The sequence below is a fragment of the Pieris rapae genome, chromosome 14 (genome assembly GCF_905147795.1).
Source record: "Pieris rapae chromosome 14, ilPieRapa1.1, whole genome shotgun sequence".
NCBI lineage: Eukaryota > Metazoa > Arthropoda > Insecta > Lepidoptera > Pieridae > Pieris > Pieris rapae.
The window spans coordinates 3,299,493-3,313,722 of record NC_059522.1 but is presented as its reverse complement, the minus strand read 5'-3'; the positions used below and the strand labels follow the sequence as shown (position 1 = coordinate 3,313,722).

The 14,230-nt window shown below is 30.7% G+C and overlaps 1 protein-coding gene across 1 annotated transcript; it reads right to left on the bottom strand.

The window, feature by feature from the left end:
- Window positions 1-3,180: 3,180 nt before the first annotated feature.
- On the bottom strand, window positions 3,181-13,116 carry LOC111004309 (alpha-tocopherol transfer protein-like). The gene is made up of 5 exons (XM_022275301.2): window positions 12,790-13,116; window positions 7,645-7,804; window positions 6,802-6,982; window positions 4,670-4,861; window positions 3,181-4,158 (listed from the first exon to the last, which is right to left on the bottom strand). The coding sequence occupies exons 1-5, from the start codon at window positions 12,935-12,937 to the stop codon at window positions 3,916-3,918; spliced, it is 924 nt and encodes a 307-aa protein (XP_022130993.2). The 5' UTR covers window positions 12,938-13,116; the 3' UTR covers window positions 3,181-3,915.
- Between the last annotated feature and the right edge of the window lie 1,114 nt (window positions 13,117-14,230).

The following is a 14,230-nucleotide window of genomic DNA, read 5'->3' as shown; positions in this document are numbered from 1 at the left end:
ATTATAACTACTTACAGTCAAATGAACAATAAGTGATTGAATGGAATGTTCTTATCGAACCTGTGGTGCATGGTCAGATGGAGATGAATGGGCGCCAATAAAATATTTGGGTACCTACACCTTTTTAAAACCTTTTACCTAAAAATATGTATCTTACAAAATTTTACGTAAAGAGATTGCTTCTACCTGCGAATTTGTACTTTATTACTGGCTTCCTTGGATTATGTTATAAAAGCTATTGCTTGGCTATCTATTTGTAACACGATGGCAGGTAAATTGTATAATATAAAAAAAACGTTATAAACGCCAAAATGTTAACTGTGTCGAACTTTAAATAAAATTAATTTAACGTATTGAAAGAGCCAACGGTCAAGGAGAATTGCTTATTTTGGTTTTTACATTTATAATGGGATTCAATAAAAGTAAAATAGTCTGAGCAAATTTGCTATCGAAACAAAAAACACGTTCGTCTTCTAAAAATGTGTACCATTGCATTAAAATTTTGAATAGATAAGTGCTTATGTCGTAATAATATTGTATATTTATTATGACAATATTTACTATTTACGAGGTCTTATATTAAAACGTAGGCAAATTAGTTTTTAATTATAATAATTATCCACTATAATAATTATTAACGGAGACTTGTTGAAGTTACATGTTACAGTTGCCTAGTTAGGTAACTAGGTATTTTACCTTAGGCGATTTTTGGGCCTAAGACATTCCAATTTCCACACCACGTTATACTTAGCCTTACAACTATTGTTAATTTTGCATTTATCGTTAGTTGTGCTCATATAATAAAACATTAATTGCGCTCCAAGATAAGGCACGATGTTGGGGTTGAGAATCTTGCCCGTTCTTCTCAGAACAAGGCCTTCTGGTAGTTTGGATTTACGGATTTACGGATGGCGTAGTTTTGCTCTTTCGCGAATTTTGTAATCGTTTTTGACATTCATAAGCATGCCCTAAGACGCGTCTTAACTGAATAAACAATTTTGATTGATTGAATAATTGCACTGTAGCAGTCAGTTAATTCTGCCTTCTAGGCCATGATGACAGATCTGGTGCTGTCAGATTTGAAAAAAAATTTAAAATTTCTCATAATAAGTTTCATTTATTACAATACACAAAAATTTATAAGACTAATTATTGCGTCTTCTGTAAATTTAATATTTGTTTTGTATTTTTGTGCATTTTTGGGGTTAGTTGAAAGAACCATCATCCTTTCCTTGTAATATGATAACTGATGTATTACTATAGTACGGACGCGGAGCACGAAGAATTTCGTACAATGACCTTTGGGCCTACTGCCAGTGGTTAAAACATTTTTTTTATAAGTACGAATATATAGATGAATTAGAAAACCTTCAAGGGCCTCTGTTACAGCGTTTAACTACTGTATTACATATATTTATAACTATCGTCTCGCTTGGAACAGCAGGTTTAATGATTTAATGAATGAATGAATTATATGTTGTTTGAAAGCGGACATAAATCCCATAAGAGGCTGTAGCAAACATAAACTATTAAATATGTGAAATTTATTATTATTATGCTTTCATTTATGTCACCCAATATATATATATATATATATATTATAATATAATAATAATATATTATTATTATATTATAATATATACAATATAACATTTGTTCTAGTCCACTAATTGATCTAATACATCAGATGTGCAGGTTTTGGTGATCAGCGTGTCCAATTTAAGTCCCTCTTCAAGCCTCTTCCAGCCGCTTCCAATAATTTTATAATGTAAGCTCTTCTTGTCCGAGTCTTTCCTCCTATTCTCTTTATGTCGTCTTCCCCTCATGCTGTCTTCCTCTTTTCCTTTTTCTAGCTCGTTGTTGATATTCTGTGATAATTTTTGTCCATTTCAACAAACCATCTCACGTCATTTGCCCGGTCAAGCACCATTTCAATTGCCTTTTTTTCTTCATAATGTTAATCTTATCTCTTCTCCTCTTTTGCGATGTCTCAGTGTTACACCCAATATGTTTCTTTCCATTTTGGTTCCTCTAATATCCAAGTCTGGCAGTTCTTAGCTACCATTAAGAAGTCTTTATTTTTCAGTACTTCTTCTAGAGACAAAAACCTCGTAAGAGATGTCGAAACCTCGAAGAGTGTCTTGTACTTGTAAATGACTTTCAAGATAAACTAGAGAAGCTAGTTTATCTTGAAAGTCTTGTTTATTTTCAACCTAGTATTATAGTATTAGTTAGCTTAGGTGAGGTGAGCTGTATCACTTTCGAATTCCAATTTGTCATAATTAACTATTCTCTTTTCCAAGCCTTGTTTACTAAAATCTTCCATAAAAAAATTATTTTTGGGCAGTTTCTTCTTGTTTTTTAGAATTATATTTCTTTTTCATGAACTTAACATGCTCATCAATATCGCTTATGCATATGCTTGTCCTTTGTCTTAGCAATTCTAAATCCTTTATTGATTCTTGCTTGCAGATTTTAATTCCTTATATTATTTTATTTTCTTATGTTTAATTTTTATATTTTTTTACTTACTTATTTCAAAAACAAACTCTCTTCATCGATCCGCTTTCAACTTAGTATCCATTTCTTGTAGACAGCTTTAGTAATATTATTTGTTTTCCTTTATTTCTATTTTACTATCTTATTTTTCTCCTTTATTTTTAAAAATAATAATTGTGATTATACTATAATATAAGTACTTTTCTATACTATACACAAATAATCTTTTTGGGGTTAGCTGGTAGAAGTATCGGGATCCGAAACCATAGCTTCCAACTATAGATTGCTTTATCGATTTATCTAAGAATACCATTATATTTCAATATTTAGTAAACATTCTATTTACCGATTTACTAGCTTCACTTGAAGATCGTTTACCGATTACGTAAATAAGGCTTTAGTGCAAATTTTAAAACGTTACTTATATGGAATTAAGGGCGAGCCAGGTAACATTTATTGAATGAAGTTATTAACGCCACACTGCGAATATTTCGATCCGGTTCAACGTATCAAAAACCATCCTATTATTCAATTAATTTATGGATGTTTTGTATCGAGCCCAACGGGTTTTATGAGACCAGATGGATACTTAAAACGAGTTTTCGCATGCTAATACATAAATGCCATTTATATACCTAAACTAAATATTAGTCAGCAGAGATGAATAAATGAGAGACAAAATATATTCTAGCGGTTTAATACTTTTTTAAATAACATAGCACACACATATTTAAGGCTATTCATTACTAAACTAAACTTATTATAATTATTAACTATTACGTTGTTTTTTCGTTTTATATTTATTCGTGCGTATTTGGACGTACGCTATAACAGAAATCGGTAGGAGCCCAATTCTGCCCATATTGGACAATATTTTAATAAAACTGAGCAATTAGCGACACTGTGTTAAAACTAACAGTACTTAAACGGCGAATAATATTGCACGTTGACCTTTGTAAATTATTTCCTAGTATTGGCTTTGTAGAGCTAACTCTATCGTATGGACTTTAATATAGGTACGTCAACTGTTTCTAGTATTACTAGGTATTAAAATATGATCATAATTGAAACGAATGTTACTTTTAGATACATTAAAATTAATTGTTAAACTTCCAAAATATATGACCGAAAAATTATTTTTCAATACAATTTTCAAATTGAGCATCACAGTTTATTCTATAATTTCGTTATATACCGCACCAACCTAAAGTGCCCCAGTGGTCTTGGCAGATTGAATTTTATTTTATATATATTAGATTATATTATTTTATTTTAATTTTTTTCATATCAAAAGTACATGTGCGAATGTTCACCAGCCACGTTAAATTTCGCTCTACGAAACCGATACTTCACTATTATCTGTTTTTTGGTCGATATGTAAAATTACCGAGCGTTGTAAATGTCAAAACAATTATATTAATCGATTTCAAGTTTTCTGAACGCGCCAGCGGTTCCATAGATATCATTGTCGTATTTCGGTTCAGGCGCAACTTGGCAAAGTTCGTTAAAATTACGAAGGTAGTCCCTAACTTCCTCTACGCGTTGCTGCCATTTCTTTGTAAGCACGTCAAATGATTCTTCATCACCACCCCATTCCATCGGTAAAATGCGAGCTGGGAAGTGGTCCAAGAGCTCCTCTATCTTGTTGTGTAGATAATACTGCAAGTAGTATTACAATTAGTATACATGTTATATGAGACTAATAAAATATATACACATGTTTAATTTCAAACTTTGCTACCCTCAAAGCCAACTTATTAACAGATCTGGTAGGTACAGTAGACAGGTCACAGCTAGCGCATTTGTTCACATGACCTTTCTATATTATTATTAAATTTGTGTCGGTTTGTGCTATTACCGTTATTGTGATCAACCATTTTAGTCGATCACCGTTATAAAATCTTACCAGTTAAGTTTGCCCCCTGTTCTATAAAATAAAAAAAAGTACCTACCATCCATACCACAGAATAAATGTATCTTAAAAGCGAAAAGTCAAGTAAAGACTATCTTTTCCTGGTCTAGTTGTGTCTGGTCTCTCATAAATACGCTGAGATAACGAATATTAATTGATGATAAGTAACATCTTTGTTGTTATATTTGAATACCAATGAGGAAATACGTAAAAAACGGACCGGAATGTTAGAATATTTAATTTGCTTTATTTACATACCCGATTGCGAACTTTTTCGTTGACACAAGACCTCATAAGGTTCAGAGAAGAAGCAACAAGGCCAGCCGCGCCCACTACATGTATTCTGCGCATACGTTGCGGATACGCGCCCTGAGCTAAGTATATGCTACGGCGGATTGCGTTCGCACCACCCGCTACATATGCCGCCATTGAAGCGCGGACGTTGCTCGCCTGTCAAAAATAATGAAACTCTATGGATGTCAAAAAATAAAACTCAAATTTTAAATATCTTGACGAATAAACATTGAAATAACTATTTAAGTTAATACATACAACATTGAAATTGGTTTTGGATAAAATTGGTTGTTTATATAGGTACCTTTAAAAATATATTTTTCTATAATAACATAGTTATCAACATTTATCGACAAGACTTATAGATAAGTTGGTAAATTTGTGTTGCGTATATATAAAAATTAAATTATGATATTTAATTTTAATCACAAAATTGTCGTTCAGGAAGTGTAACCATGTGTAACAATAATGCGACGTCACAATCGCTCATTATCATTTTATAGACATTAGAATTTTTAATTTGTGATAGAACTGACTTCCGCAGCTCATGTTTGATAATGTTTAAAAATTTAACCTTTGCATCTCAATGTCAGTCTCCGGAGAGTATATAAATAAGTATTCATTTTAAAAGTAATTTCACGACTGCAAGCGATCAGCTTGAAAGAGATTTAACAGCTTGAGAGACTAAACTTTCCTAATGCATTGTAAAATTAAAAAAAATGTTAGGTTAATATAAATAATACGTCCAAAAGAAAGACGTTACTTTAGCTTTTGTAGTAAATTTTGTAAAATCAAATAAACAACTCTGTATTAAAATCAAATCAAATCAATCTTCATCAGAATTTTTTATTTTCCACGCCAAGCCTGTTGACGAGATTTGTACGAACTTGGACTTAGCTTCAACCAACAAAAAACATTGTGCTGAGTTTATGCATTGGAATTTATAAAGATATTTATACGAAGATAATACTTACAACCATACTAAGCGTATTACGAATGTGTGAAGTTCCTTATTCATAAGTAATATCATTAAAACGATGAGTTTCTATTATAATTTGTAATCTGCAAGTTGACATGAAAACGATATTCTTGTCAATTCTTGTGTGATTCAACCCATAATTTTGAAAATTGTGCTTTGAACCCGGCTGTGCACTATTACATTTTATCTGCTTTCAAAGAGAAAAAAAAACATGGTGAGGAAACTCGCATACCTAATATGGAAAATATCTATGACACAGTTGCAAAAAAGTAGCTGTATTATGTTTCTCATGTACTGGCATTATAAAGAGTAAACCGCGCTTAATACGATTACGTCTGTTAAGATATGTTTTCATACATTTCAATAAGTCAACACCTACCTATTATTTCTTGTGTCAGCGGCTAACGATTAAGCCGAAAACCGTTTTAAATTGTTTCAAGAATTTCAGAAATAACGGCATTACGTCGTGTTTGAAGTTTTAAGAACCTGTTATATTGCAGGTATTTCTTTTCGATTATTGATGACGGCGTGGGGTTGAGAATGTGAATAACCGATAAAAAGTGACTCCAAGTGAGAATAATAAATACGAAGATGTCAATTCCGTTTTTCTCAAATAAGCACTCAGGCGTGTTGATAACATAACAGTTGAAATAATAAATAAAATAATTATGTAATTATGTTCAGGAATTTAGAATTAAGTTTGTTTATGGAAGAGCTGGGAACCCTGACACAAGTATTTTTTAATTAAAAGGGATTCCAAATCTTACACCTAGGAATGCAAATGTACTTAAAATGAATTTTTTCAAATTTTTTTTAATGATTTACAAAGCAATGTAGCTTTTTATAATCAAAGCGAACACGCACAGCGGAAGCTAAATCTTGTACCTACTTAGAACGTAATGCATCGAAATCTAAACTAAAATAAGTGATTACCTACTTGAAATAACGTTATTATAATTACACTATTTAGTGTATAGTAAAATAAATGTATAATTAGATTTAATTTACGCCTTCTCGCTTAAAGGCGTTTAAGTTGGGTCCAGTGACCCAACACAGTGGACAATTTTGTCATTAAATTCTCACCTAGACTGACAGTTATAACAAAATGTCTACATACTTCCCAAATAAATGCATCTCCTAATATAAGTTTTTCATCAAACAGCCTTGAATCAGAGATGAGTAGGATTGCCTTTACAGCCGATGTGATGTCAACAGCGCTTTCAGGATATCCTGGTCGTATTCTAAAAATTGTTACTCGCAGACCGTCATCAGTCAGCTTCGGAAGAGGCACTATATCCCTGGAACGTATTTTCAGGATTATATTAACCTTTATAAATTGTAGACACAGATAAACGTGTATGTTCATAATCCGATCTGATGAGGTACTTTTGTACCGTATTATGAAATAGCGGGCATTTTATTTCCTGGTGTCCGGAGACTATTATTTCAATTGAAACTAATTTATTAAATTATCCATTTTTAATGCTAAGACTTATTCGTATTATATCATTCACGTGTTTAAGATCAATGAGTAACATCTTAAAATATTGTTATATAAGCTGAATATATGGAATACACTCTTTCAAGATAAAACTAAATATAAAAAATCCTTATAATTTTATAAAATCAACTTTACGAAGCTAAAATTGTTGACCTTCAAAATAACACGTAAAGTGTTAACGAAATCACAAAAATGACATATTTTATCATTATAACCTATACAAGAGATTTGTTCTTATTTAACTTTTAATAACGATTACCGCAATCCTTACAAAGAAAGAAGCTAAGGAATGGACGTAAAATTTTAATCTAAATAAGTTAATAATTTGTTACAGATACGAAATAGTTTTTTTGTTGTTTATTACGAAGGTTCTGTTGCCTAATCGGAACCTAAAATACTTAATAGGTCGGGAATTTAATACAGCTTAAAACACTGAGGCCACATCGGAGGGATACTTACAAGAATTTTGCAACATCGCTGAGTGGAGGCTCGTTGAGTGACCGGTGAATATACAGGTCTCTGTATCGGCATCTTGCATAGCAAAACGCTTCAAATTTATTCCTCGCTCGCTCAAAGTTCATCCTGCACCCGCGGAGAAATACTTCGAATATGTGGTTATCTGTTAACAAATGCTTAAAATTAACCATTAATCTTTTAAGTAGATTTCAGGCTTTACTTTGTAAGAATATTCAAACTTTATTATCAAATAGTAAAGATATACCAAACATGGATAAATATTAAAGTAAAATACTTAGGTTTAATAAAATAATGCAAAGTGAAGCATTCATTGATAATGTGCTCTTTTACCCAAACGAAACCTGGATTATTAATTTCAAATAACGTGTCAAAATTATAGTTCAATTTTGTGCATACTTGGGCATAAAACTTTTCAAGTAAATGACCTAAGTTCAGTAGCAGACATTAGACCTTATAATCTATCTCATAACAATGAAAATAAGTGGCGTAAAGCAGTTTCCTGTATTTCTAAATATATATTTTCCTTACGTTCAATATACATTTATATTTGATTTAAAAAGACAAAAACGTCGTTTTAAAAAGAAGCGTGGCTTTACCTACGTATGATAAAAAAATGATTTAAAGCCGTTAAAACTATACGCTAGTGATAATTTAACTATGTACCTAAGAAAGCTATTGTTCCTATATCCCATTGTAAGAATTAATTAAGCCTTATTCATAATAACTACATATCAACCTTATAACTACGCAAATAAGCAGATAGTAGGTATATGATAAGGAAGCTGTCTACACAAGGCCTAATAGAATAATTAATCCATATTATTGCCAATTTATGCAAAAATGTTTTATACTATATACGAGATGACTTAAGTTATGAAGATTGAAGATTTTACTTAGTAAGTAGTATTGTATAGACTATAAATAATCAAAATTAATCGCCGACCCAAAATTTTATGTATGGGTCGATTTAAATTTAGTGCCAAGTTTGAATTTTGTTTTATTTGAAGGATAGGTTAAATGCCGCCAAACTCCAAATTATTTAAAACTTGTTTTAAACAATTTGGAGATTGGATTTTTGTTTTTCGTTTCGTGATATTTAATAAAATATGTACATAATAGTTTATTGTATTCAGATTAAAAGAACAAAAAAATGTTATATAAATATTTATATCTTTTTTATAATTATAAATTTTGGCCAGGACTACAGGTATATTGTAGCTATGTTGTATCAATAAGGCCAGTTGCCTATTAGGCCTGTGAAGATTAGCTCTTTAAAACCTGATTTAGTAGTTGTTATAAATAAAATCGTCGTAGTAAAACAAAACGACTAGATGACAACAACCTCCAGTGCACTCCGTGCCTCCACCTTTTTTTCCTTTTTATTCCGGTTTTGTCTATATTTATTCTAGAATACATGGGAGCTTTAAAACACTTTTTGCAGTAAGCCTCTTAAATTAAAAAAAATATAATTAGACTTAATAGTTTAAGAATGACAAATAAACTGACTTAAAAGTTAAATGTAAATAAGCATTCTTTGGTATAATAAATGTGTATGAAAAAAACAATATGTTATTTTGTGGGAATAACAAAAAATATATCAGGTAAAAATTTATCTTAAGATATATGATATATCTAGCAGATACTAGTTCGATGAACATCTATTGTTGATTTCATTAGTTAAAATAAATATACATTATCTTCTCATATACATAAATCCTATAATAATTTATATATATAAATCCAAAATAAAAATATTCTAAATATAATATATATCCGCTTCACAATAATTGAGCATATCATTGTAAACGCGTCGCGCAATTAATGTTACGCTCTCGATACTTTATTTGTTTAATTATGAATAATTATACCAAAAAAAAATATTAAAATTCAGGAAGCACTTTTTTAACAATTATGACAATTAAGACCATTACGAACGATAAGAAACAATAAAAGAACCTATTATTTTTTTACCAAAAAATTTAATTGTAAGATTTCATGAAGATTTTTATCATTTATTGCAATTTTCTACAAATCCTATCTGCATTAAAAATTTAAATATTTTTAAATTTTTATACAAACTGGATTGGCATCAAAACTTGGGTAATAAAGGTTTATATTAACTACAAACTTTGATATTATTATTGCTTGGTTTTAAGTACGTAAATTGTAAATTGTAACCGTCTAAACTACGTTAGCAATTTGACGTGAAGGTTTCACACTGGGTTAAATTGCGTATTAAATAACGATTATCCTTATTTGGGGTGCTTTTTTCTTTTCTATCGCTCGAATGCTTATTAAGTCATATTTTTAGCCACACAAACCGCAATTTTTGTTTATATATTAAGATAATTTGAAATGTTAGAGAGACTAGGTCTACGTGTGCCAAGTAACCACACTCGGCGTGGTAATCATCATAATCTCAATTGCTGGCAGTGCAGCGGGCGCGTACAAATCTACTCAGAGAAGCACCATGGCGTGTGAGACAGCTGTACTGTTGTATTTAGTTGCACACTGGCTGAATTCACAAGAATTGCATTATTTATAATTAGTTATAAAATGGTTTAGGTTTTAAGTTTTTACTTGTTATGTTTGTTTTATGTTTTTAGCTTATTTTTCTATTGTATTAGTATTAAGTTACTGTAAAAATAGGAAATAAATAAAATTTAAAATAACTACGGAAATAATGTTTGTGTAGGGATCTGTGTGGTTGTTTTCGAGTTATTATTTTCTTCATGCTTTTAAATTACAAACGCACCCATTTTATTTTTTTACAATAAACAACAAAATTTTAGCAATAGCAATTTTAACTTCTGCTTTTATAATAATTTTAATGTATAATGTTAAAGGGTAGCGCATCTTTAACTACCTCTACAAAATGTCGCAATGTTGTCATGACGATACATATAGGTGATCTCTCTATCAAACAATTACTCTTATCTAAAAAGTTCTATAATAACTTTTTACCACATAACAATTATTAGAAACTGACTTTTATATATGTATGCAACATTACACTGAGAAATCCTTAGAGCTCGAATAAAATATCGATTAAATACCCGTCATTTGCGAAAGAGTACTTTGACTGAATTCTAAAATGATTGCATAGAAAAGCTCGTACATTATACGTGACCTGACTTAATTTGATTCATCAATGCACCCTTGAATCTACCCATAAAAACAATTACTTTACAATGTTCATGGCACATTGGCTTACTTATCTTTCACTGCTTCGAGGAACAGTCACTAGGCTGTTGTTGTTATAGGTATAGTAAGATCTAGCTCACCTATCTCACAATAAAATCATTCCTTCGCGGCTGGTTATGGGTCCCGGGTAACTTTTTCAAGGTATCAGTTGGCATGTACCTAGGTTTAACGCAAAGTTTGAATAACAGGCAAACAATTATTATACCTACCCTACGTACCGATATTTAAAGCGGGTATTAAAATACTAGCTGTAACAAGGCAACCGTGGATGGGGGAATCGTATAGCCCTTGTCGTACATACACAGGAGGTACTAGAGAAGGGACACGTTAAAAGTGCCCATTATGTGATGAAATTTGATGAACCGAGAAGGGTATGTCAAAAGCGGGACAAGTGGAGATCCGTGGTCTCTATCTACCCCGGGAAAAAAGTGTAATGATTAAAACAAATAAATAACAGAGAACGTCATAGATTTGGAACCGAATCAGAACATTAATTGTAATATAATGTGGTGAACGTTAGCTGAGACTTATTTAAACAACCATGTAATATAAATAAATAATTGAGGTTAATAACACAAAGTGAATAAAGATGTATAAGTACTTGTTCATACGCATTTAAATACAAAGCTATTATACAATAACACTTAACTAGACTAACATAGAATTAAAATACATTTTTATACAAATATTGTTGTTTATTTCCTTGGAAAATTACATAATCTCTGACGTGTTTACATATATAAATATTATGTGGATTCGTCATAATCAGCTTTATAGTATGTATTACAATAGTCAATCAAATTTTGGTATTAATTGCTTTGCTGTGGCATTGGATCTAAGGCAATAAGTGGTTTTAATTACACAAGTAATGGCTGATGCCCGCGACTTCTCCTATGTAGGAAATAAAATAACACTTAAGGGTGAAGTCATACCGAATAAAATAAAGGTGATTGCAATGTATTGGTACAATGATTATATTAATTTTTTTGCAATTAATTTAACGTCATGAAGTAGAATTGAAGAAAATGTATTTAACAAATTGGTTTTAAATATTGATTATATCAGTATGTTCGTTGTACATATATTATAGTTTATTCTGTAACATATAAGTATACTTATACTTATATTTTACAAAAAAAAATGCTATAATTATTTTCTTCGCGTTATACGCCATATTAAACTATAAATAATATTTTATTTAACCAACAACAATGAATAATTACAAAATTTAAGTAACGTATAAGTAAATTCAGTAAGATAGTATTCAGGACAAAAAAACGTTTTTCTTGTATATATTAATTGAACTTATATCATAGAATACGTTGAAATTCAACGATTTTGTAGTGTCATCGAATTTTCTATCTATAATCTATCAGAAAATCAAGTAGTTCATCAAGAATGATTTTTTTAAATGAAATGATCGGGGCGAAAACGAATAAAAGAATTGTCTAAACATTATTTCCCAGATTGAATACTTTTTTAATCTTTAATAATTTAATGATAAAAACCAACTGAATGAACCAAGCGCACCGATATCAACTAAACTATACAATTTAAAATCATCGTAGCCAATGATGTCAAATTAAACTCCAAACAATTTTTTTAATCTCGTCTGTAATTATAAGCATGCGCTACTAATGGTATCATAAAATAATTAAATGACTGTTTTTTAAGCAGTTTTTTTGGAAACATTGGATCCTTAGAAGATTGCTTCTAAGCCTATTTATTTATACACTATACGAATTTAACACTTTTGATAATGATATAATGTATTTTTGAGTATGTCAAAAAACTTTTATTTAAATATGAATGTATAATTAAAATTACAACGTCACTTTCAATTAAACTTTTTTGATCCATTCAGTAAATTTATTTAATGCGTGAAAATATGATTTATAGAAAAAATGGCGTGAAAAAAATTACCAATAGTATCCGGTCGCGGCAGGTGAGGGTTGGCAGCACACATACTCCGGAGATCTATGACGCCCCTCTCAATATCACCTGGATTCTCCCCAAGTTCCTGTTTTATCATCTCTTCCTGTTTACTCGATGGTCCTTGGAGCAGAGACATTATTACACGTCACTTAAAGAACTGTTCTAAAAAGGTTCTGCGCGCTTACTGAGTAAGGATAAAACTGCTGGCGATACGAAATTTACGACTTTTATAAACAAATCGCCGACGAGCACGCTGACCGCTAGCCTGACGCGATGTAAATGTGCAAATTGTTAGCATATATTTTTCTTATTGAATCAGCATATGATGGCGATATTTTTCCCTTAGTAGACAAAGTGAACACTGTTCAGACTGGCTAGTCGTTAAATGTCTTCGCTAGATAGTAGTAGGTAATATTTTATTAACGGATTGACTAATTAATTGACAGTAATTAAAACTCTTAAATATTCATTTAAAATTATAACTGTAAACTGTCTTTTTATATATAATATAATTATATTACAAAATGAACGATATATTTTAATCTACTTATTTTGTATATTACTGAGTCTTCATAAAATGCATGTAAAAATATTTCCAATTTAATTTGTATTCCAACTGTAAGTAAAGACAACACAGTTTTAAAAAAGCTTATGGTTGCAGTTTTATGGCTGGAAATGTTGAAATCACCACATTTTCTTAACAAGCAATTCATAGGATGTTCAATGCACTGCCATACCTTAGGTCATATACTTTTAGAGCGTTTTAACAGTAGTTTTTTGAGCATAGTAGTTTTTAAACATAGTGAATAATCAAATTTGTACCGTGTTCCCTCAGCTTTAAGGGGTATTGCCCTCATTCCATTATCTTATTCAATTCAAAAATGAAGACGGTGATTTATAAATTTATTTTTAACAAGTTGATAATTTACTTTAGGTTGTTCGTTTATTACATTGTTTATGGTATTAATATAGTTTTGTAGTATGAGCTAGCCACATGGAAATCCTAAAACCGAAACCATTATTTAAAAAAAAATTAGGTATGGTATTGAAACCTAAAGGTACTTAATTGTGGAGGAAGGATGGTCCTTCAATCTAAAGGGAGACCAGTGGACAAACCACTTACTTTCCACTGACCGGCCTGCCCGAAGACCCCGTTTCAAATGTCGAGAAGTTATTTACTCGTACATCTCTAGTGGCCAGAATATCTTCGTTGGCACGTTTCAGGGTATGACGTCATCGTCGTACCCAGTAATTCGTCAGCCTAGATTATGTTAAGTTTCCAAACTAGGTTTTTAGTCCTAGCTACTGGTTAGCTTAGCGAAAAATGTGTTTATAAAGCTAGATGTATTATTTATTATGTTTAAAGACTTTAAGTGTTAATTAAAACCCTATTTGTTATAAATCTTCTTTGTAAAAACAATTAACAAAC